At 34.6% G+C, this 26571-nt stretch overlaps 1 protein-coding gene across 4 annotated transcripts in view; it reads left to right on the forward strand.

Moving 5' to 3' along the window:
- Positions 1 to 24118, forward strand: part of KIF20B (kinesin family member 20B) — a 73397-nt gene extending 49279 nt beyond the window's left edge. For 2 of the 4 annotated variants that reach the window (XM_055093117.2, XM_055093118.2), the window contains exons 24-34: positions 534 to 659; positions 1762 to 1886; positions 3715 to 3870; positions 7905 to 8081; positions 9716 to 9826; positions 11826 to 12023; positions 15458 to 15763; positions 17483 to 17584; positions 17931 to 18081; positions 21885 to 22027; positions 23166 to 24118. In XM_055093117.2, coding sequence (XP_054949092.1) covers positions 534 to 659; positions 1762 to 1886; positions 3715 to 3870; positions 7905 to 8081; positions 9716 to 9826; positions 11826 to 12023; positions 15458 to 15763; positions 17483 to 17584; positions 17931 to 18081; positions 21885 to 22027; positions 23166 to 23243 — 1673 coding nt within the window. In that variant the 3' untranslated portion in view covers positions 23244 to 24118. The remainder of the gene's footprint in view (positions 1 to 533; positions 660 to 1761; positions 1887 to 3714; positions 3871 to 7904; positions 8082 to 9715; positions 9827 to 11825; positions 12024 to 15457; positions 15764 to 17482; positions 17585 to 17930; positions 18082 to 21884; positions 22028 to 23165) is intronic. The other 2 variants (XM_003825350.5, XM_003825349.5) reach the window with 1 other exon arrangement.
- Positions 24119 to 26571: the final 2453 nt, after the last annotated feature.

Raw genomic sequence — 26571 nt, forward strand, 5'->3', positions numbered from 1 at the left:
TTAAATAAAAATTTAAAATAGAAATAAATATTTGACTGAATATTTTTCTAGAAAAAGTAACTACTTGATGTTAAAAAAAAATAGTTCAAATTGGGATTGAGCTTTTTTAGTTTTAGGAGGTAAAGGTTTTAGTTTGATTGGAGAATATTAACACTGAAAATAAGTATTTTGCCAAATAATGGTTTTTCCCCCTAAATCCTAAGATTTATGTTCATAGTAATAGTTAGTTGTATTGGAATAGTTTAATTGTATTAGAAATTGTTAATTTTACCTGAAAAAACTTTTTTCCATTCATCCACTCTTGCGATCATCCAAGCATCCATCTTTACACCAAATATATATTTAGTATGTCATATATACCAGTACTGTTGTAGACATTGAGGATATTGCGATGAATAAGACAAAGTTTCTGCCTATATGGAACTAATATTCTATTACAGTTAATAAAAATGTATTTTAATTTTAGAAGAACTTAAGAAAAATTGGATATCTAGAGGCTATTAATTTCTAAAATGTTCTCCCCTGATTTTTAGATCTAAATGTTAAAGAGAAAATAATTGAAGACATGCGAATGACACTAGAAGAACAGGAACAAACTCAGGTAGAACAGGATCAAGTGCTTGAGGCTAAATTAGAGGAAGTTGAAAGGCTGGCCACAGGTAAAACAAGATTGCTTACATTTCTCTAAATATACTTTTTCATTTAAAAAAAAAATTTTCCTAGATTTCTTCCCTTGTTAAAGTAGTACGTATTTTCAGTGATTGATAATGGAAAAGTATTTGGTGTTTTTTGAATGTCCTATTACTTGTCATTTTCCACTGTGATGAAAATTGTTTCACTAAAATTATATGCAGTAAAGAAGGAGTAAGGACACTGCATGATAACTTACGAATTATATATTGCAAGTTATGGATGATAACTTGCAGTGTTCCCTAGATGTTAAGAGTAAGTTTTCAACTGAGTTTCACCTTTGTCAGGCTTTTAGTATTATCTTGTATGTTGATCTCAATAAATACTTTGATTTCATTGCTTTCAGAATACCATCAGAGTTTTTCTAGAGTATATGGAAAAATATAACATTTACTAATAAAAATGTTATGTGTGATTCTTGTAGAAAGGGCAAGAAATTTAGAATTAAGAAATTGTCTATGCCATTTTATATATAACCTTGGCAGGGTACTTGTGCTTACTCAGCCTAATTTTCCTCATTTGTAAAATGTGGCTGATGATGATAATGCCATATATACTATTGCACATTATTCTTTTTTTTAAAATCATCTGACTTGAAGATTCATATTGTACATTATTCTTATCAAGATCAGATGAGATGAAAAAATGTAATAGTACTTTGTAAACCCTAAAACTCTATTATAACTGTATTTTGGTGGATGAAATTATGATGAGAATGAGGACAGTGAGTCTGTGTGACTTCATACTTTTCTAGCCACTTTCATGGACATAGAAAACTTTTTTCTTGAGGACTGCATGAAGTTTTCTATATAATAAGGTTGACAATGAATTTATTATACTATACTGTGAATACTATTCATTGGATTCCTGAGAAGTCCCTGTAGTTCCTCTTCACTAAGAATTTAGTAAGAACTCCTAAAAGTTAAACTATAGAATAGCCTCAGTTCCATCTTGGTCTGTGTTCTTTATCTGGGCTCTACTGATTTGTGTCTATAGCCCATGTCAAGTGTATCTCTACATGGTATAACTTTTGCATATGCTTTAAAACATAATTTTATGTCTTCAAATCAGAATTGGAAAAATGGAAGGAAAAATGCAATGATTTGGAAACCAAAAACAATCAAAGGTCAAATAAAGAACATGAGAACAACACAGATGTGCTTGGAAAGCTCACTAATCTTCAAGATGAGTTACAGGTATGACTTTATGTATGTTTTTATGTATGAATGTATCTGTCTTCATTATATTTCTAATAAGAGGAGAATTCAGTATTTTATATTTAGTAATTAACTTAGATATGGGTGAAATAATACCTGGCAAATGTTAATATGTAAATGTAACTTTTCAGTGCACATTGAAATGACATGGGGAAGAAATTCCAAGATACAGCCTATTAAGTGCCAGTGAAATATAGTGATTGGGTCCTTAGTTTTATGTTTCACATATTTAATTCGTAAACCACTGCTTCTAATGTCCTTGTGCCCATTTTTCTACTCCTTAAACTTCTTACTCATCAAATACTGCTGTGGAGAAAATGACCATCAGGAGAATTATTTTGATTACTTTAAATCTCTTCAAAGTTTAATTATTGGAATAGAATTGTATATCTGAACACATATAAAACTATACTATATAGAAGGTATTCTATTTTGTGTGTGTGTGTTTTTTTCTTGTTCAGCTTTAACATACAACATATGGGGGAAACTTTTTTTTTCATAGGATTTACCAAATACTATTTTATTTTGTACATTTTATTAGAAGTGGCATTCATAACAGAAGCTGTAGGATTGAAGGAAACATAATAGTTTTGGGAGATTGTCTGCCTCTAAATTTTTTAAAATTCTGGCTGTATATTAAACATATGCTGAAAACAAATACAAAAACTACTTTTTTTGTTACATATTATATATTCTAGAATTTACCCTTTTCATTGTGAAATTCCAAAAGCAGTTAGAACAAAATAAATATTATGAAAAAAGTATATCAACCGTATTGAGAATGTTTGCATTAAAAAGTATTTGTGTATTTTGCATTGTTCTAAGATGATATAATCACATTAGTGTAGATTATAAACTTTGTAATCCTGGAATGGACTGCCATACTTTGTAATATAGTGATTTTAGAAGTTTTCTTTTCGTTTTTTTGAGACGGAATCTTGCTCTGTTGCCAGGCTGGAGTGCAGTGACGTGATCTCGGCTCACTGCAGCCTCCACCCCCTGGGTTCAAGCGATTCTCCTGCCTCAGCCTCCCGAGTAGCTGGGACTACAGGTACACGCCAGCTCGCCCGGCTAATTTTTTTGTATTTTAGTAGAGATGGGGTTTCACCATGTTGGCCAGGGTGGTCTTGATCTCCTGACCTCGTGATCCGCCCACCTTGGCCTCCCAAACTGCTGGAATTACGGGCGTGAGCCACCGCACCCAGCCTAGAAGTTTTTTAAGTGGTATTATTATTTTTATTTCAAATGAAGTTCTACTTGGGTTTTTTATATATATTATTAAATGCCTCTGAACCCAAAGAATCTGTGGTACCAGTTTGAAAATTACTGATCAGCAGTATTCTCTGTCCAGCTCTTCTGGATGTTCTTTTAATAAATATCCTGTTGCACAAGTTATTTTTTATTTGGCATCTCGTAGGCCCAGGAATATTTTATTTTTAGAACCATCCAGTTAGAAATGACCACCACAAACAAAGTCTTTTTTATTCTCTTGGCATTTAGGAAGATTTGAGTCAGTTTAACTGTTTCAGAAATTTGAATTATTTATTTTTTCTTAAGGTCACTGATAAAAGTATTTAAATGGACTTCATAGCAAAATAAACTTATAAATGAAATGCGTTTAGGAAAGCAAACCAGTTATTTTATTATTTTTGAAATAATCTGAAGCTTTGATCTTGTCATTGTTTAAAGTGAAACATTAAAGTTTGTATAGAGGTGAAAAGTAATGGATTGTATGAAAATGTTATAGAAACATGTATTGACTACTTTGTAGGCATGCGATAATAACTTATACCATTTATATATACAGGAGTCTGAACAGAAATATAATGCTGATAGAAAGAAATGGTTAGAAGAAAAAATGATGCTTATAACTCAAGCGAAAGAAGCAGAGAATATACGAAATAAAGAGATGAAAAAATATGCTGAGGACAGGGAGCGTTTTTTTAAGCAACAGAATGAAATGGTTAGTAACAATTGTATCTTTGATGTATTTCACCTACTTTCCTTGGTGTGTTAAATGTATTGCTGGAATTAACAGTTTCTACATGGTTTTCTGTTTTTGGTTTTTTAAAGGCAGGTTGTCATCTTTATAAGATAACTTCTGAGCCAATTTATCTTGACATTCACTAATGTTCTTGTTTTAACTTGTTTCAGTTGATTTAGCATGTTGGGAGAATACCTTATTGCTTCTTACTGTCTAGATACTGAAGTAAAAAATCTCTTCCTTTTGACCGTTACAGAGTATTCCCTATTATATTTTAAAACTTTCTGCATTTTGAACTGTAGATTCTAATACTGTGTACATTTTATCACATAAAGTCACCTAAATAGTTTGTAAAAGACTATATATATAGTAGAAATGACCTTCAGTTTTACATTTACTAGCTGTAGGTCTTGTAATGATTGTCTTAGCCTGTTCTTTTTTTCTAATTGGCACTTAGTCTAACATGCAATGTTGGCAATCAGAAAAAAGAAGCTAAACGTTATCGTTAATCCGAGGAAAGCTATTGAGCAACAAATATTTTAAAATGAAAAACCAGTGTCTATAAAAATAGTAACTTCGCAGTATTATATTGTCATCTGTTGGCATTTCCTTTTTTTATGACTGCATTTGACTAAAAACAGTTAAACTTTCCTATAAAAACTGGAAGATTTCCTTCCTTCTTTCCTTCCTTCCTTCCTTCCTTCCTTGCTCCCTCCCTCCCTCCTTTCCTTCCCTCCCCCCTTTCCTTCCCTCCCCCCTTCCTTGCCTCCCCTCCCCTCCCTCCCCTTTCCTTTTTCCTTTCCTTCTTCCTTTTCTTCATCCTGTCCTCCTCTTTCCTTTCCTTCCTTTTTCCTTTCCCTTCCCCGTGCCCATCCCCTTCCCTGTCCCCTTCCCCTTCCCTTTCCCTTTCCCTTTTCTTTCCTCTTTTAAAGAGACAAGGTCTTGTTCTGTCACCCAGGCTGGAATGCAGTGGTGCAGTCATGGCTCACTGCCGCCTCAGACTTCAGGGCAAAAGCAATCTTTCCAGCTCAGCCTCCCAAGTAACTGGGACTACAGGCACATGCCACCACACCTAGGTAAATTTTTTTTTTTTTGTAGGGACAGAGACTTGCTATGTTGCCCAGGCTGGTCTCAAACTCCTGGTCTCAAGCAGTCCTCCTGCCTCAGCTTCCCCCAAGTGTTGGGATTATGGGTGTGAGCCACTGTGCATTGTACCCGGCCTGAAATGTTAATTTTCAATAAGGTAAGGACGGTTTTTCCACTTTTTTTCTTCCCTAGCTTTAAAGCTGCTTTTAACATTGAATATTGAACAGAGTTGGCCAGTTTTTATTAAAATGAGGCTGTTGTGAGCTAAACTTTCCAGCATGCTTGCTAAACTCCAGACGATACATGTATTCTACTCCAGAAATCAAGCCCTTGGTTGAAGTGTGTGTCCTTTCTGAAGCTAGAGAGTCTACCATTGAATGCTCTGTCCTCATGTCACATGGTGTAAATTTGCTCCCATAAAAAAGTTTACTTTTTCATGAAATCATTTTATTTACAGAATAAATTTTTTGAAATCATTTTATTTACAGAAAAGTTACAGAACTAGCACATAGAATTCCTCTATACCTATCACCCAACCTTCCTGACCCAGTAGTAAGAGGCAATAAGTAAAATCAAAACAGAAGGCTGTCACAGTTGCTCCAATTCCAAACCAGTGATTTCTCTGGTAGCAATGCCAGCAAGTAATCCCACTTTGAATTTTTAATCCTAGGGAAAGCTAGTTTACTCTTTTCTCTCATATGTTTCTTTATAATCATACTTAGGTTGTGTATGTGTCTGCCATACTTAAGAAACACATTTTTGATGTAATGTTAATTTTTGATGTAAAATTGTAACATATAACATGGAAAGGAAATAGAACATAGTTCAGTGAGTTATTGTGAAGCCAGTACCCACTTAACTAATACCTATTTCAAGAAGAGAACACTGTTCCACCCCAGAAGCTCTTCTTCTGCCTCTTTTCCAGTGGTAATAACTAATCTGTCCTTCAGTGTTACACTTCAGTTTTGTCTGTTTTTGGGTTTTATGTAAATTGAAATATATGAATACATTTGATTGTACCTGACTTCTTTTCATTCACTATTTTATGTTTGTGAGAATCATCCATGTTTCCATGCATGTATCTGGAGTTAGTCCACTTTCATTTCAGAATATTTAAGTGTATGAAAAAACCACTGCTAATTCATTTTAATGTTGAAGATATTTGGATTGTTTTCTGGTTTTGGCTGTTATGAATAAATTTTCCTATAAACATTTTTATACATTTATTTTGGTGACATTTGCATATATCTCTGTTGTGTGTGTGTGTGTGTGTGTATATATATATATATATATATACATGACAATTGCTAGATGATAGGGTATATATATGTGAAATTCTAGTAGAATGCTGCACTGATTTTCGAAGCAGTTGTACCCATTTATACCCCAACTAGTGTTGCAGTAGCTGTATAGTCCCACCAAGGTATGATATTGTCAGTCAGTTTTTAAAATGGTTTTAATGTGCTTTTCCCTAATTACTAATGAAGTTGAAGATTGTTTCATTTGTTTATTGGCTGTGCCTATACAAGTTCCCTTACCTGTTTCTCTGTTGGATTATCTAGCTTCTTATTTGTAGGAATTCTTCATACTTTTCGGGATAGAAGCCCTTTTTGTAATGTGTTGCAAGTACCTTCTTTCTATCTCCAGTTTGCTTTTTCTTTCTTACTGCCTTTTTATGAGTAGGAGTTCTCATAAATTATTATTGTAGATATGGTAGATATTACAATTATTGTAGATAATTTTATTAGTATTATTGTAGATAATTGTCCCAATATTTTTCTTTATGAAGCCCAAGGACTTGAAGATGGTGTGTTATATTATTTCCTGAAAGCTTTGAAGTTTTTTATCTTTCATATTTAAATACTAGAATTGATTTTTGTGTTGGTGTGAGATAGTGGTCAAAGCTCTTGATGTTTGTTTTAATGTGAATTACCAATTGACGTGGAAATATTTATTGAAAAGACTGTTTCTTTCTCACTGCTGTGCCACTTTTGTCGTAAATCATTTGCCCACGGGTTAATTTTGTATGTGTTGTAAGATTAGGGTTGGGGTTCTTTTTTTTTTCATTTGGTTATTCTGTTGTTCCAGCCCCATTTATTGGGAAGATTGTCCTTCCTTTTATTTAATTTTTTTTGCCACTTTTTTAAGTCAGTTGACCATGCATTTGTAGATCGTCTCTTCTGTCCCATTGATTTCTCTATCTGTCTTTACATGCTGTCTTGATTATTGTGCTAACTTGAAATTATAGATAATTGCTGCCATTTTGTTCTTCATTTTCAAAATAATTTTGAGTATTCTAGATGATTTGCATCTCCATATAATTTTTAGAGTCACCTTTTCCATTTCCACACACATTCACACATACCTGGATTTTGATGAAAACTGCTTTTACTCTCTAGATCTATTTGGGGGAGACATCTTAACAATATTGAGTATTTTGATCCTTCAACACAGACCAATCTATTTATTTAGGTGTTCTTTAATCTCTTTCAGCAGTATTTTATGGTTTTATACATTTTCTTTATCAGTATTTCATGATTTTTGAACCTATTGTAAATGGTCTTGTTTTCTGTTTTCATTTTTCTGTTGTTTGTTGCTGTTACTGTAATTTTACCCACTAATTTTCCAAACGTTGGCAGAAATGTTGATACTAGTTTGAAAGCTATAGCTGTAATTGTGTATTGAAAGAAGTTACCAGTAAGCTGATTTTTGGAATGAGATGGGATATGGATAAAAATAACATGGACATTTAATTTATAAAATGATATGTATTGTTTTATAGTTAAATATTTTATCTAGACTACTTAATTTGTCTTGTAATCTTGTTTGCAGCTATATTTATGGTGTTACATGTAATAATTTCTAAACATTCTTAGATTCATAATATATCAAGGTTGATTTTAATATTTTCTTTATTTCCTGATTAGGAAATACTGACAGCCCAGCTGACAGAGAAAGATAGTGACCTTCAAAAGTGGCGAGAAGAACGAGATCAACTGGTTGCAGCTTTAGAAATACAGCTAAAAGCACTGATATCCAGTAATGTACAGAAAGATAATGAAATTGAACAACTAAAAAGGATCATATCAGAGACTTCTAAAATAGTCAGTAGTCTTTTTTGCTATGCCTTTTTAATTGAACATAGTAATTACTTAATTGACTAACTCTTAAAGAATAAAAAAGTGTAAGTCTCAATAGACCAAAAAGGAATCAGAGTATTTAAAATGTGGAAATTTTTCATGATTTAGAGTTTTGAAATTTATCATTAAGATTGATTTGTCAATCAATGACTGAGATGTAGCATTTTCTCCAATATTTTGGTTATATCTCTCAGTGATTAGAAAATATTAGTATTTCTAATTACTTTGGTAGAGTAATTAGAAAATCAACAATTATGGTTTAGTCCCCAGTCTACGTTTAAAATATGGAAATGTGATTCAACATGAACTCTTGGTGATTTTGAATACTTGGGCCCATCCTTAACTTTATTTTATAAAGATACAAATTATTTTGAAAGTGAGCCTAATGGTAGAGAGACATTATGAGTCATTCAGCTGTTACTTTTATATTACCTTGAGACTGGAAATCCTGAAAGAGGAGAGAATTGCCTTTTACAGATAGCTGCTTCCCAGTAAATAGAATCTGGGTACATCTGAAGCTAGTCTTTCTGGAATAATCTGTACTTAAAAATCTTCTGCTTTAAAGCCTTCAGACAATAGGAAAAATATGTATGTGTGTGTCACATCAAAAGACTATTATTGTAAGAGAGATTACTTGCTTTAAAAAGAGGTAGTATTGTGTTGTTTAATAATATATCCTAGAAAGTCAGAAAAACTAGGTATCAACTGCTGTCGCTGTGGTTTTGGGACCTTTGAGAAGAATTACTTAACATTTCTGATCTTTATCTAAAACAGGTAATAGTGTTTTCCTAACAGAGTTGTGAAATTAATGAAGATTGTAAAACAAGTAGCACAGTTCTTACTCCAGTGGAAATCAATATATGCTAGTTACTTTCTCTTTTATGAATTCAGTAGAGTCTTTCTTATTTGGCAGTAATGGGGAGGTGACATAAGAGGTTTACTTGACTTTTGATTTTGATGGCTGTGATGAGGAGGTCTGTGTTACAGTTTATTAAGTTTAAAAATGTAATATATTTCTTTATAAATCGCCTAAGTAGAGTTTAGAAATAGAACTTTATGACTGAGAAAATAGGAGGAAGAATGTGCTGCAAGAAAAGATTTAGTTTTCCTTATGGTCTTTTGTACTGTAATGCTATAGTTGCATTCCTGAGAAGCCTCCAGTTTTTCAAAATTGTGTTATCAAAAGCAACTGTTGGGATACTGAGCAATTCTAACTCAGTACAGACCTTGACCATGCCATTTAACGTGTGTCGTTCTCTATTTCCTCATCTGGAAAGTAGGAATAATGATTTTTGCCAGACCTACCTGCAGAGTTGCGATGAAAGTAAAGCAAGAGAATGTGGGCAGAACACTTGGAAGTTGCAAGCAATCTTTCAAATTTCTCCTTAGATCAGAGTCAATAAACTGGAAAGTGACCCAGCCTTTCCTATCTGAGGTTGAAAGAGAAATAGGAGGGCTAGGTGGTAATTAAAGGTGTCTTTACTTATTTCCATTGTTTAGTTTCACACAAATCTTGATTTTATATTCTTTATGTGAAGTTTTCTTCAATATATTTTCAGGTTACAATGCCCTGTTGCTTTAATATTTCCTTACTTTAGGAAACACAAATCATGGATATCAAGCCCAAACGTATTAGTTCAGCAGATCCTGACAAACTTCAAACTGAACCTCTATCGACAAGTTTTGAAATTTCCAGAAATAAAGTAGAGGTGGGTATTTGGCAGCACAGTCCACTTATTTATTCTCTTTATCCACTATTACTAAATAACACGTACAAGTCAGTTGCTGAAGATACCTTACTGCACAATTAGCTGTATGTGCTCTGGGCTGTGTGAAAGAAACTAGAGGCTTTTGAGGAGAGGTGAAATTCTTTTGGGAGATTATATCCCCAAATGATGTTAATCTCATCTTAAAAGCAGTAGATCTGTTAATAGAAACAAACTTGATGGTCAGAAATAGGAAATCCTATTAAAGAGAAAATAGGGATAATTTGCTCTCATAAAAGGTTGCTTTAATAAACATTGTGTTAAATAGTATTTTTTGGAATTGTATCCATTTAGTAGCTTTGTCACCAGTCTTCAATAACAACTCGTGAGTTTCCTTAATTTGTATTGGGCTTAGGGTTCTGTGAATAACTTTGGATAATATAGAGATTCTTAGGTTGGATATGAAATAGATAAAAATTCTGTGTTACTTAAAATTTTTGAAGATAAAATTACTTTTTAAATTTCTTTTTAAAACACATTTATTGGGAGCATTCAGAGTTGGGAACCTTTTTAAGCACTGAGGATACGAACATCAATAAGACATGATTGTCATCCTCAAGGAGTGAAGAATCTAGTAAGGTAGATACATAAGTGAATGACTTGTTTGATTTTACTTCATGGGCTAAGTGTTATAGTAGAAATATAAAGTGAGTACTACAAGGAACACTGAGGAAGATGAAATGAATTTTGCCTGAGTGGTTGTGGAAATGGATTAAAGAAGGTGATACCATATTGTATCTTATGAATGGAAGCTTATTAAGCAGACAATGGGAAGAAAAAGTCTTAAAAAAAAAAAAGAAATGGGGTTTCACTATGTTTCTCTGGCAGCTGAACTTGAACTCCCAGGCTCAAGCAGTCCTCCTGCCTCAGCCTCCTGAGTAGCTGGGACTACAGGCATGTGCCACCATGGCCAACTGAGAAGGACATTTTAATCTGGGAAAATAACATGAGCCATTCATTTTCTCTTGGTTTTTCCTTGACAGTTCTTAGTAGTTTCAAATAATTAACACTAACCTTGGGGACTAATACAAATCATAAATTTCACAGAAAAGTTTGAAGTTTATCCATAAACAAGGCTTAATTCTTGATTGCATGGACAAACACATATAATGGAACATTTCTTTCTCCATAAATTTATGTATGTTGTCCTAAAACCTCCTGGTTCCAATTTTCTAATTCCAGCAGTTATTGTATATTCCACAATTTGGGGAATCATATTGTTAGGCTATTTTGTATGTTCTTGCCTTCATGTAATCGATATACTTAACTGGGCTGAAAGTCCAAAATGATTAATTCAGTTAACTGGTAGTTGATTCTGGGAATTCTGCTGGACTTAATTTGTGGTCTCTCCCTGTGGATTGGACCTCTCATGGCATGGTAGCTGGTCTGAGATGGGGCATTTTGAGGGTGAGTGTCCTGAAAGTGTTCTAAGAGGACAGGACAGAAGTTGTAATGCTTCTTATGATTGAGCCTTAGAGGACCATAATGTTATTTCTACCACATCCTATTGGCTATAAGGCCCAAATTCAAATAGAGGGGAATGAGAGACTCCATCTCTCAATGGGAAGAGTAGCAAAGTATTTGCAGCCTACTTCTTTAATATAACCAGGCTGTTTGTCAAAGATCTCAGCCTCCTCCCTTGGAGATTTCTGATTTACTGGGTTTGTGGTAGAGTCCAGGAGTCTTTTAAACAAATTCTGTAAGTAATTCTTATGATCATACAAGTTTGGGAAATAGCGATGTTACCCCTAATTTTAACATACCATGTGTGAGCCTGAAGAAAGTAGATGATCGCTCAATCTTTCTGTTCTTGCTGTGATCTAGCATGCTTTTTGTCTTTCCCAATGCATTGTCTTGAATAGGCATTTGAGAGAATTAATTCTTTGTGGCTTATAAATGTATACTCTACAAATAATATTTTTCCTTTTAAATTCTGTTGTAGGATGGATCTGTAGTCCTTGACTCTTGTGAAGTGTCAACAGAAAATGATCAAAGCACTCGATTTCCAAAACCTGAGTTAGAGATTCAATTTACACCTTTACAGCCAAACAAAATGGCAGTGAAACACCCTGGTTGTACCACACCAGTGACAGTTAAGATTCCCAAGGCTCGGAAGAGGAAGAGTAATGAAATGGAGGAGGTAAATACTTAACTGATGAGTAAATTTAATGAACAAATCTTATTATAAAGCTGTTATAGTATAGAGTTAAACTGCTACATTGCCCTCCTGTTCATAGGCACTGCTGTTAGAGACCAAAATCACAATTTATGCTATATTTTATACCCTTTAAGGATATCACTGTGGGCCAGGCGTGGTGACTCATGCCTGTAATCCCAGCACTTTGGGAGGCTGGGGCTGGCGAATCACTTGAGGTCACGAATTCAAGACTAACCTGGTCAACATGGTAAAACCCGTCTCTACTAAAAATACAAAAATTAGCCAGGAGTGGTGGTGCACACCTGTAATCTCAGCTACTCAGGAGGCTGAGGCAGGAGAACAACTTGAACCCAGGAAGTGGAGGTTGCAATGAGATGAGATGGCACCACTGCACTCCAGCCTGGGTGATAGAGCGAGACTGTCTCAGAAAAATAAAGAATATTACTGTGGTTTAATGGTCTTCAGATAAAAAGCTATGTATATTAAAAGATATAGCGTCCTTGCTTCAGTTAAACTATAATACATCAAATGATGGTGGATTTTACTGGAGAGCCATTTCAGTATACCAGTCCTGTTCATACTTAGTCACTTTCCCTGTATTGGAAGAGAAAAGAGGGTTATGTAGAAATCAGAGAAACTGAAATAGCTAACTTGCTTGTGTATAATCTTTGTCATTTAACTAAAATCTTGTCTGTATGGTCCTAGCAAGTTTTAAAAGAGAAATTCTTTTTTCATCAGCCAGTGTTAAAATTTGGGCCTCTATGTAGTGGTAGGCTAAAAGCTATTAACCTCTTCTTACTGCAGTTTCTTGATTGAAGGGTTGCCAAACCTACCATGTCCTAGATGTGGAGATTTGGCAAGTCAGATGAGGTTTCTGATCCTGTTTTCTCCTTTTTGGAACAATGGATTAATGTGTTGAAAATGCTTCGCTTTTGCTCTGCAAGTGGCAGTTACATTTATTAATGTAACTATTATTACTATTTATTAATAGTTACTATTTATTAATATTAATAGTATTATTTATTTATATATTTTTATTTATTTTTTTATTATTATACTTTAAGTTTTAGGGTACATGTGCACAATGTGCAGTTTAGTTACATATGTATATATGTGCCATGCTGGTGTGCTGCACCCATCAACTCGTCATTTAGCATTAGGTATATCTCCTAATGCCATCCCTCCCCCCTCCCCCCACCCCACAACAGTCCCCAGAGTGTGATGTTCCCCTTCCTGTGTCCATGTGTTCCCATTGTTCAATTCCCACCTATGAGTGAGAACATGCGGTGTTTGGTTTTTTGTCCTTGTGATAGTTTACTGAGAATGATGATTTCCAATTTCATCCATGTCCCTACAAAGGACATGAACTCATCATTTTTTATGGCTGCATAGTATTCCATGGTGTATATGTGCCACATTTTCTTAATCCAGTCTATCATTGTTGGACATTTGGATTGGTTCCAAGTCTTTGCTATTGTGAATAGTGCCACAATAAACATACGTGTGCATGTGTCTTTATAGCAGCATGATTTATAGTCCTTTGGGTATATACCCAGTAATGGGATGGCTGAGTCAAATGGTATTTCTAGTTCTAGATCCCTGGGAATCGCCACACTGACTTCCACAATGGTTGAACTAGTTTACAGTCCGACCAACAGTGTAAAAGTGTTCCTATTTCTCCACATCCTCTCCAGCACCTGTTGTTCCCTGACTTTTTAATGATGGCCATTCTAACTGGTGTGAGATGGTATCTCATTGTGGTTTTGCTTTGCATTTCTCTGATGGCCAGTGATGGTGAGCATTTTTTCATGTGTTTTTTGGCTGCATAAATGTCTTCTTTTGAGAAGTGTCTGTTCATGTCCTTCGCCCACTTTTTGATGGGGTTGTTTGTTTTTTTCTTGTAAATTTGTTTGAGTTCATTGTAGATTCTGGATATTAGCCCTTTATCAGATGAGTAGGTTGCGAAAATTTTCTCCCATTTTGTAGGTCACCTGTTCACTCTGATGGTAGTTTCTTTTGCTGTGCAGAAGCTCTTTAGTTTAATTAGATCCCATTTGTCAATTTTGGCTTTTGTTGCCATTGCTTTTGGTGTTTTAGACATGAAGTCCTTGCCCATGCCTATGTCCTGAATGGTAATGCCCAGGTTTTCTTCTAGGGTTCTTATGGTTTTAGGTCTAACGTTTAAGTCTTTAATCCATCTTGAATTAATTTTCGTATAAGGTGTAAGGAAGGGATCCAGTTTCAGCTTTCTACATATGGCTAGCCAGTTTTCCCAGCACCATTTATTAAATAGGGAATCCTTTCCCCATTGCTTTTCTCAGGTTTGTCAAAGATCAGATAGTTGTAGATATGTGGCGTTATTTCACAAGCATTCTTATACACCAATAACAGACAAACAGAGAGCCAAATCATGAGTGAACTCCCATTCACAATTGCTTCAAAGAGAATAAAATACCTAGGAATCCAACTTACAAGGGACTTGAAGGACCTCTTCAAGAAGAACTACAAACCACTGCTCAATGAAATAAAAGAGGATACAAACAAATGGAAGAACATTCCATGCTCATGTGTAGGAAGAATCAATATCGTGAAAATGGCCATACTGCCCAAGCTAATTTATAGATTCAATGCCATCCCCATCAAGCTACCAATGACTTTCTTCACAGAATTGGAAAAAACTACTTTAAAGTTCATATGGAACCAAAAAAGAGCCCACATCGCCAAGTCAATCCTAAGCCAAAAGAACAAAGCTGGAGGCATCACGCTACCTGACTTTCAAACTATACTACAAGGCTACAGTAACTAAAACAGCATGGTACTGGTACCAAAACAGAGATATAGATCAATGGAACAGAACACAGCCCTCAGAAATAACGTCTGTTAAGTATTTTATTTCTCCTTCACTTATGAAGCTTAGTTTGGCTGGATATGAAATTCTGGGTTGAAAATTCTTTTCTTTAAGAATGTTGAATATTGGCCCCCACTCTCTTCTGGCTTGTAGAGTTTCTGCCGAGAGATCCGCTGTTAGTCTGATGGGCTTCCCTTTGTGGGTAACCCGACCTTTCTCTTTGGCTCCCCTTAACATTTTTTCCTTCATTTCGACTTTGCTGAATCTGACAATTATGTGTCTTGGAGTTGCTCTTCTCGAGGAGTATCTTTGTGGCATTCTCTGTATTTCCTGAATCTGAATGTTGGCCTGCCTTGCTAGATTGGGGAAGTTCTCCTGGATAATATCCTGCAGAATGTTTTCCAACTTGGTTCCATTCTCCCCGTCACTTTCAGGTACACCAATCAGACATAGATTTGGTCTTTTCACATAGTCCCATATTTCTCAGAGGCTTTGTTTGTTTCTTTTTATTCTTTTTTCTCTAAACTTCCCTTCTTGCTTCATTTCATTCATTTCATCTAAAAAGCAGAGCGCCTCTCCTCCTCCAAAGGAATGCAGTTCCTCACCAGCAACGGAACAAAGCTGGACGGAGAATGACTTTGACGAGTTGAGAGAAGAAGGCTTCAGACGATCAAACTACTCCGAGCTACAGGAGGAAATTCAAACCAAAGGCAAAGAAGTTGAAAACTTTGAAAAAAATTTAGACGAATGTATAACTAGAAAAACCAATACAGAGAAGTGCTTAAAGGATCTGATGGAGCTGAAAGCCAAGGCTCAAGAACTACGTGAAGAGTGCAGAAGCCTCAGGAGCCGATGCAGTCAACTGGGAGAAAGAGTATCAGTAATACTTATTTTTAAAGTAACTTGTTGTAAGCTTAAAACTAATTACAAACTCTTTAGCAAAATAATTTTTCTTCAACTTTCTTTTACTTCTTTGAAGAGTAGTATATTTTCAAGCTGGTGCAAGAGCAGAAATAGTATTAACTATACTCCTGAGGCTCTCTGTCAGGTAATAATTTTGCTGAGTGAATATTATTTAGCATAGTTTTTCTGCTACACATGTAACACCTTTAGAGATTGTTTTATGGAGTCTTACTAGTTAACTTTTGTTTTATATTTATTTAATTTTTAAAAATAACATTAAAACACTGAGTTTCATCATCTAGTTGGCTTTTTCTTGATCCATTTTTTTTTTCAACGAAGAAGGAAACACCGAGTGTAGTTCTCAAGAAGGTTAAAATATAAATATTTTATTAATTTTACTATTGGCATATATCCCTCATGTATATTTCAGAAAAGATTTACAGATTGTTGTAGATACATCATGTAGAAACTTTAAATTTTCTAACTGATTTTACTCGATCTTCACTGCTATAATAAACTAAGTACATGGGCCCCCATGAAAATCATTTATGCAATCCTATTTTCTTTTTTTCTTCCACATACTCTTTTTTTTTTTTTAATTACTAAGTTCTGTGGTATGTGTGCAGAATGTGCAGTTTTGTTACATAGGTATACACATGCTATGGTGGTTTGCTGCACCCATCAATCTGTCACCTACATTAGGTATTTCTCCTAATGCTATCCCTCCCCTAGCCCCCCACCCACCGACAGGCTATATTCTAATCCAGTGAAGACTCCAAAGAGCTCCTTACTGACCACTATGTGTGGAGGTAGCCTCATGGTCTCTTTTCACTTGCATCCTATGATTACCGTCTGTCTTTTCCCTGTCATGGTGTCTGCTTCTTATGACCCTTATAACTTCTGCTTTGTAATTTGGATTCTGAGGTTCAGTCATGATGTTTTCTCTGCTTCTCTTCTTGCCCCCTTTTTCCCGAACTTTTATCTTTGGTACAACTAGGATTTGCAGCAGTTCAAGTCAGTGAGTATATCTGTAAAGGGCTTTGTCCTATGTGAGGTTATTTGGGGAAAAGAAGAGTAAGATGCCATACCCATGTTGTAGAGAAGAAAGATAATATTTTAAAAGTTTTAACATTTTACCTTTGGTTATTTGAAGTTTTGTTTTTATTTTATTTTTGATATTGTCAAATGTCAATGAGAGAACTTAGACATAGATGCTTGTATTATTTGGGAGTTAGGCAATAGGTAGGTATATTGCTATGCTGTATTTTAAAGCTCAGTTTCAAATAAAAGATATTCCTTCCATGTTTTTCATTTAGCTTATGTAATTTCATTACTTGTGATATGTTTGAAAAATTCACACCTTCAGTCAGGGTTTCTCAACTCCAGCACAGTTGACATTTTGGTCTGTATACCTCTTTGTTTTAAGGGCTATCTATCCTGTGCATTGTAGGGATGTTTAACAGCATTCCTGACCTCTACCCACTCGTGGCCAATAATATCCCCTTCTCCCTGGCAAAGACAACCAAAAATATCTTCAGACATTGCCATTGTCCTCTGAGTTCAAAATTGCCCTCGGTTAAGAGTCACTGTTTTAAGTGATAATGTAGCTTTTTACATATTTCCTTTTTTGAGTCTAGAGAAATAAAATATTGTCAAGAAATTAACTGGTGCTAAAATTCATTATTTTTAGGACTTGGTGAAATGTGAAAATAAGAAGAATGCTACACCCAGAACTAATGTGAAATTTCCTATTTCAGATGATAGAAATTCTTCTGTCAAAAAGGAACAAAAGGTATGTCTTTTAATTTGTCCAAAATTGTAGCAATTATCCAGAAATCCAGTTGTGTTCAATTGTAACTCATTTATCTTCTCTTTCCTATACATCTGATTCAGTTGAAATGTAACCTTTAGCATTTGGCCAGTAGCATCTACTTTATGTGTTTACTTCTGACTTTAACACTCTGCCTGTCAAACTCTTTTTGCCATTGTCTGACCCTTTTATCCCTGTCCTTATATACTTAAAGTTTCCTACCTGAGAATTCATAACCTGTCTCTGGCCTCTTTAATTCAGCTGTGGCCATAACTATTTCCTTCTAACACTTCTCATCAACAATAACAAAAAATGTTTTGTTTATTAGGTTGCCATACGTCCATCATCTAAGAAAACATATTCTTTACGGAGTCAGGCATCCATAATTGGTGTAAACCTGGCCACTAAGAAAAAAGAAGGAACACTACAGAAATTTGGAGACTTCTTACAACATTCTCCCTCAATTCTTCAATCAAAAGGTTTGCAGAAAATTAATTAAATGACCTTTTTTGTTAGATGTTGGGTATATTTTAATACCTAATTGATATATAAACTCAACAGCTGTTCAGGGAATATTATACTTCAAATAGGCATTGTCCTATACTAGATATACTAGATACTGTGGGAAGAAACATGTAAAAGGATGATAGATCTAGGTGTTCGCTATGTAGTAGAAGAGAAAGGCTTATATTTAAGTAACTGATCCAGAGCAGGCTACTTAATATAGTAAAAGGGGTATAAGCAAAGGTATGATAGTATTGGAGGGAAAAGAGCTACTCTGATTAGGGGGCTTTGGGAAGGTTTTTATGGGAGAGATGGGATTTATCCTGTGTATTGAAATGTGGGCAGGATTACACTCTCTAGGGTGTCCAAGGGTGAGAATACAGTCATGGGTTCTTAGTTTCTGTTTTTGGTTGGGGCAGGAAATCCCCTTCCTCATCCCTGTTTTCTGCTTATCACTAGAGACAGAAACTAAAAACCATGGCTTCAGGCCGCTAAAAGCCTAAAACAAAACAAAACAAAACAGAACAAAAACAACAACAAAATAAGGTGGGTTGGACAAGTTTGCCAGTATTAGTATTATGGTATATATCCTCCTAGTGTTTTTTTTTCTGTGCATATGTAAACATTATCTGTTTATGTACAATATGTCAAAAACACATTATTTTCATAAATACCTATTGAGTTTAGCTGCAGAAACAGTATGCTTAGTGCTTTTTTTCTTGATAATATAATGTCATATTGATACTTGTGTATATGTTAAGATATATACACATGTGTGCACATATGCAGAAGGAATGGTTTTAACACAGGTGGAGTATCAGAAAAATGTAGGAAATGTTCATGCAATTACAGGCAGCAATACACATCTGGCATGTAGAATGTGGAAGGACTATCTTAGGGGTGAGATGGAGTAGTGGGTTTTTGTGAGGTTACCTGAATGACAGCAATAGGATGAATTAGAGACCAGAGTGAGGGGTATAGGGAAGGAAAGGAACTAGAAGCAGGGGGCAGTTAAATTGAATCAAATATGTTGTGTGAAAATACTTTTTGTCGAAAGCTTACCACAGACGTTTCCAAACTTTGTTGGTTCACAGTGCCCTTAATGTCTCAGTAATTAATTTCCATTTTGCCTCTGCACCCAAAGAACCACTAGTAGTCTCATGCATTAGAACTTAAGACCAACCACTGAAAATTCAGCTTCTGAAAATCCAGATTGCAAAGATAATGTCATAATGAAAAGAAATGTAATTCAGTATCGTTTTGAAATTGAACTACCTTGGGCTATTGAGCATCACTATTTTCCCTGAAGATTGAAAATATCCTGAGGTGCTTCTGTAAGTTTGCTGCAGCATGCCTTAGTACACAGTTTGGGAACTTGTGACCTATCAGACCCATTTGTATATTTACATACATTTAAAAAAATATGTACATTTAAAAAATGTGTTTGTATAAACAGAAAATATCTGGAGGGACAAACAGCAAACTGTTAAATATCTAAATTTGGAGAGGAGGGACATCTTTCTTTAGAGTCCTTTAGGCTTACTGACTACCACTTTTATATTAAAAAGAAATATATTTTCAAGGAGAGGTAGGTACCTATAATAAGTACGTAATCAGATAAGGGTAATGATTTTCTTACTTCATTGACTTGGTTCCTTAACAGCTTCCCTACCAATGCACTTGACATACATTTTTTTTTCCTTTTTTCTTTTTGTTTTTACTTATTTCTAGAAATATAAGATATCCCTATTTTGAACTGTAACTGTAATACATATTTGTTGTTTTGGGTCACTTGGAAATATAGAGAGAAAAGAAAAAATGGAGATTAGTTTTTAAAATTCTGCTGCTCTGATAACCACTGTTAATCCATCACTTAGTATCACTGGTCTCCCAGCTTGCCCCTCTTGTCATCTCCCATCCATTCATACATGACAGAATGTTCTTTTCAAAGTGCAGATTGAATTATATTACTCCTCTGATCCTTTAATGATTTCTCATTCTTCTGAATGACCTGATTTCTGACTCTCTCCAATCTATCTCTTATTATTCTACGGTTTGATAACTAGCCAGCTTCAATCCTGCTAACTTCTGACAGTTCCTAGAATTTGCCAGCTCCTTTCTTACCTTCATATCATTGATTTCTTTTGCTTTTTCCTGTGCTTTCTTTTATCTGGAACACACCCTGGCTTTTGTCTTAGCTGGCCCCTTACCCTTGAGCCCTCATAGCTGATGGAACGTTATTAGGGAGACACCTTCCTTCATCACCCTGTCACTACCCCTCATCCCCAGCATCACTTAATCTTTATTATTCAATCCTATTTTTTGTCTTAGCACTTTTTAAACTGTAATTCTTTGCTTTCTTATTATCTTTTACACTAGAATATAATCTGCACAGGACAAAATGTCTGTCTAGTTCATACTGTCAGCTCTTAGTATAGTGGCTAGCACATAGTAGTGATGAGTTTGGCTCTAGGCCAACATATGTATGATTTTTAAACATTTCTATTTTTTTTAGGCTGTACCATAGGCAATTACAAAGACTTACCTGACAAGCTTCCCTTCCTACACCAGACTTGATGCATAGCCAATGCATTATAATCTCTTAAGGGAGTTATAGTCAAGGATCCAGCATCCCCCAAGCTAGTCATGCTCTTACTCATATTTGCATATTTAGCCTGAGTGCCTCCATTCAGAGCCTCTTTATTGAGGCCTTTGGTGGAGGCCTTCTTATGGAGGGGAACAGGAGGGGGAACCTTGAAGACGCTTTTCTCCACTGTAACTCGGTACTTTTCCACGTATAGCTCCCTCCAACCTCCAGCCCTGAGGTCTATAAAACTGCGAGAGCCTTTTGTTTGGGGCTGCCTGGGTGGTAAAATGACCACCACTTCTATGCTGATCTGTATTATTCTGTGGTGGACTATAGAAGAGGGTGGGTAGGAGCTGGTGCTTTCTCAGGTTTAGCCTCTTGCATATACTGTTGAAATAAGTGGTTAAAAAGCTGGGTTGTTACTTTCATTTTGGCTTGTTGTCTTAACTGGCTTCTCCGATACCTGGACTTTCAGCTCTCTCAAGCCCAGCTCAGCCCTTAACAAGTAGTCTTCTCAATTTAGTCTAATGCCTTAAATGTTTTTTCTATTTTAAAAAAAAATATTTGATATCACATGTGTGTGAATTTCTATCCAGGAATTTTCCCACATGGAAATATGTTTTCTATTAAAAAAAAGTACTATGTACTATGTACATAGTAAGGAATTTAAAAATTCCTATTCTACTTCCCTAAAAGCAATCAGCTGTTAACAGTTTGGTTTCTCTCCGTTTGTGTGTGGACTTGAAGTAAAGGGTTTACAAAGTATTTTCATGCAGCATTCATTGTGCATAACTTTATGCATGAGCATTGAACTAGATCATCTACCACCTTATTTTTAATGCTGCATGATCCACTATGTATATATCCTGCTCTTTTGCTTAACATAGCATAAACATTTTCCAAGTCATTAAAGATGCCTGAGATTTTTTACTACATTGAACATTAATCAAATGATACTTTATTTGCTTTTTTTTTTTGCTGTCGATCATTATTTCATGTTCTCTTGACATTTACTTTTTTTCTTTGTGATTTGTCTATTCATGCCCTTTCACCATATATATATTGCAGTGTTTTTAGTTTGTGTATGTTCATTCTTTATTAAGGATTTCAAACCATCTTTATTAAGGATTTCAAATCACCTTTGCAATTAGAAAATTATTTCAGGAACTAATTAACATTTTTATTTTATAGCAAAGAAGATAATTGAAACAATGAGCTCTTCAAAGCTCTCAAATGTAGAAGCAAGTAAAGAAAATGTTTCTCAACCAAAACGAGCCAAACGGAAATTATACACAAGTGAAATTTCATCTCCTATTGATATATCAGGCCAAGTGGTAAGCTAGTATTTCTGTTTTCATCAATGTAGAACTGTTCATGTTCTTTTTAATTTTTTACAGTGGTTTGAATTTCGATTCTTTAGATCTCTGAAAACACATGCTATAAAGGTCATGCTTTTAGTCTCACATGTGTTAAGTTTATACTAATTAAATATAAATACTGTATTAAATGTATATAAGCGTCATGCATTTGCATTTGAAAATGCATCAGAGGAATTTATTTCCAATAATAGAATTGTCACCATTTAGTAACTTATTTGCCTCCACAATCTTTTTTTCTTTTTCTTTCTCTTTTTTAAATCACGGGAGTTGCACAAATCTGGGCCCAAGTGTTCCTGGTAAAAATATAAAACTGACATTCAGCCATTTCCTCCCACCTTTCCCCTAAGCCTTTGAGGATCTATTAGGAAGAGACTGTAGTTATCACCCTGACTCTATGATTCATTCTCCTGATTCAGAACAGTATGTGCTGTCACAGGGAAAGCTCAAATTTTCTGTCATGCTTGCATTTGCTTAGTGGATGAAAGTGAAGGTAAAAAAATAATTAAAAGAAATTAAAAAAATTAAAAAGAAGTGGCCAAGAAAAATCAGGAGAAACCTTTTTTGCCACAAGAGCTTTCAGATATGAGATTGATACTTGAATGCAAGATGTAAAGAGTTAGGGTAAATTAGGGCATGGTGTTGTAAGTACCATTCTGTCAGTCATTTTTGAGCATCTGTTTGATTAGTACCTGATTTCTTCCCTTGGCTGAAAATTGTTTTCTTAGTTACTATATAATGTGCTTTCTACTTTCTAAGTTATACATTTGTTGCCACGAAAGATCATTTCTTAAAAATTATTTGAGGCACTTGTCTCCAAATATTTTAGTAATTATTTTAAGTTATATCTGCCTTGAATTCAATATGGAGTCTAGGTTATTTTACTTCTAGAATTTGATAGTGTTGAATCTTTTACAAAGTCTGTTTTTTAAATAAATTTTTATAGAAGATGGCATATCTGTAGTCTAAGTAAAAAAATTCTCCAATGTATCATTTCAGTTACTAAGCACATGAACATGTCTTACTCATTATAAACAAGCTTTTATTTTTATTTTCACTTACAAGCTTTGAAAAACTATGAAATTTTTAATTTCAGATTTTAATGGACCAGAAAATGAAGGAGAGTGATCACCAGATTATCAAACGACGACTTCGAACAAAAACAGCCAAATAAATCACTTATGGAAATGTTTAATATAAATTTTATAGTCATATTCATTGGAACTTGCATCCTGTATTGTAAATATAAATGTATATATTATGCATTAAATCACTCTGCATATAGATTGCTGTTTTATACATAGTATAATTTTAATTCAATAAATGAGTCAAAATTTGTATATTTTTATAAGGCTTTTTTATAATAGCTTCTTTCAAACTGTATTTCCCTATTATCTCAGACATTGGATCAGTGAAGATCCTAGGAAAGAGGCTGTTATTCTCATTTATTTTGCTATACAGGATGTAATAGGTCAGGTATTTGGTTTACTTATATTTAACAATGTCTTATGAATTTTTTTTTACTTTATCTGTTATACAACTGATTTTACATATCTGTTTGGATCATAGCTAGGATTTGGAGAATAAGTGTGTACAGATCACAAAACATGTATATACATTATTTAGAAAAGATCTCAAGTCTTTAATTAGAATGTCTCACTTATTTTGTAAACATTTTGTGGGTACATAGTACATGTATATATTTACGGGGTATGTGAGATGTTTTGACACAGGCATGCAATGTGAAATATGTGTATCATGGAGAATGAGGTATCCATCCCCTCAAGCATTTTTCCTTTGAATTACAAATAATCCAGTTACATTCTTTAGATCATTTAAAAATATACAAGTAAGTTATTGATTATAGTCACTCTATTGTGCTATCAGATAGTAAATCATTCTTTTTATCTTAGTACCCATTAACCATCCCCACCTCCCCCTGCAACCGTCAGTACCCTTACCAGCCACTGGTAACCATTCTTCTACTCTGTATGCCCATGAGGTCAATTGATTTTATTTTTAGATCCCATAAATAAATGAGAACATGCAGTCTTTGTCTTTCTGTGCCTGGCTTATTAACATAGTAATATCCAGTTCCATCCATGTTGTTGCAAATGACAGGATTTCATTCTTTTTTTATAGCTGAATGTTTATGTCCCACATTTTTTTATCTAGTCATCTGTTGATGGACACTTAACTTGCTTCCAAATCTTAGCTATGGTAAACAGCGCTGTAACAAACATAGGTGTGCAGATATCTTTCTATTTCCTTTCTTTTGGGTACATACCCAGCAGTGGGATTGCTGGACCATATGGTAGTTTTTTGAGGAAGCTCCAAACTGTTTTTCATAGTGTTTGTACTAATTTACATTCCTACCAACAGTGTACAAGTGTTCCCTTTTCTCTATATCCTCATCAGCATTTGTTATTGCCTATCTTTTGGATATAAGCCATTTTAACTGGGGTGAGATGATATCTCATTGTAGTTTTGATTTGTGTTCCTCTGATGATCTGTGATGTTGATCACCTTTTCACATGCCTATTTGCCATTTTTATGTCTTCTTTTGAGAAATGTCTATTTAAATCTTTTGCCCATGTTTTTTTTTTAGTCAGTTTATTAGATGTTTTCCTATAGAGCTGTTTGAACGCTTTACGTATTCTGGTTATTAATCCCTTGTTAGAAGGATAGTTTGCAAATGTTTTCTCTCATTCTGTGAGTTGTTTCTTCACTTTGTTGTTTGTGTTCTTTGCTGTGCAAAAGCTTTAAACTTGAGGTGATCCCATTTGTCCATTTTTGCTTTGGTTTCCTGTGCTTGTGGGGTATTGCTCTAGTAGAAGTCTTTGCCTAGGCCAATGTTCTGGAGATTTTCCTCAATGATTTCTTATAGTAGTTTCATAGCTTGAGGTCTTAGATCTACATCTTAATCCATTTTGATTTGTTTTTTTGTATATGTCAAGAGATAGGGGTCTAGTTTCATTCTTTTACGTGGGGATATTCAGTTTTCTCAGCACCATTTATTAAAGAGACTGTCTTTTCCCCATTGTTAGTTTTTGGCACCTTTGTGAAAAATGAGTTCACTGTAGTTGTGTGGATTTGTTTCTGGGTTATTCTGTCCCATTGGTCTATGTGTCTGCTTTTATGTCAGTACCAGGCTGTTTTGGTTACTATAGCTCTATGTTATAATCTGAAGTCAGGTAATGTGATTCCTCCAGGTTTGTCCTTTTAGCTTAGGATAGTTTTGGCTGTTCTGGGTCTTTAGTGGTTCCATATAAATTATAGGATTATTTTTTCTATTTCTGTGAAGAATGTAATTGGTATTTTGATAGGGATTGCCTTGTAACTGTAGATTGCTTTGGGCAGTATGGACATTTTAACAATACTGATTTGTCCAATCCATGAACATGGAATATTTGTTCCATGTTTTGGGGTCCTCTTCAATTTTCTTCATCAGTGTTTTATAGTTTTCATTATAGATATCTTTCACTTCTTTGGTTAATTTCTAGGTATTTAATTTTATGTGTGGCTGTTGTAAATGAGATTACTTTTTAAATTTCTTTTTCAAATTGTTTGCTGTTGGCATATAGAAATGCTACTGATTTTTGTACATTGATTTTGTATCCTGCAACTTTACTAAATTTATCAGTTCTAATAATTTTCTTGTGGTCTCTAGGTTTTTCCGAATATAAGATTATATCATCAGCAAACAAGGATAATTTGACTTCTTCCTTTTCAAGGATGCCCTTTGTATCTTTTTCTTCTTGGATTGTTCTAGCTAGGACTTCCAGTACTATGTTGAATAGCAGTGGTGAAAGTGGGCATCCTTTTGTTCCAAATCTTAGAGGAAAGGCTTTCAGTTTTTCCCCATTCAGTATGATACTAGCTGTTGGTCTGTCATATATGGCTTTTATTATGTTGAAGTATGTTCCATCTATATCTAGCTTTTTGAGGGCTTTTATCATGAAGGGATGTTGAATTTTTTTTGAGGGCTTTTATCATGAAGGGATGTTGAAATGCCCTTTCAACATGAATTGAAATGATCATATGGTTTTTATTCTTCATTCTGTTGATGTGATATAGCATGTTCATTGATTTGTGTATGTTGAACCATCCTTACATCCCAGCAATGAATCCCACTTGGTCATGATGAATGATCTTTCTAATGTATTGTTGAATTCAGTTTGCTAGTACTTTGTTGAGGTCATTTTGCATCAATATTCATCAGAGACATTGGCCTGCAGTTTTCTTTTTGGTGTGTCTTTGTCTATTCTTGGTATCAGGGTAATACTGGCCTTGTAGAATGCATTTGGAAGTATTCCCTCCTCCTCTGTATTTTGGAATAGTTTGAGTAGGATTGGCATTAGTTCTTCTTTAAATGTTTGGTAGAATTCAGCTGTGAATCCATTGGATCCCGGGGTTTTCTTTACTGGGAGGCTTTTTATTACGACTTTGATCTCGTTACTTATTGGTCTGTTCAGATTTTGGATTTCTTCCTGATTCAATCT

This window comes from Pan paniscus, chromosome 8, assembly GCF_029289425.2.
Source record: "Pan paniscus chromosome 8, NHGRI_mPanPan1-v2.0_pri, whole genome shotgun sequence".
NCBI classification, from domain to species: Eukaryota; Metazoa; Chordata; class Mammalia; order Primates; family Hominidae; genus Pan; species Pan paniscus.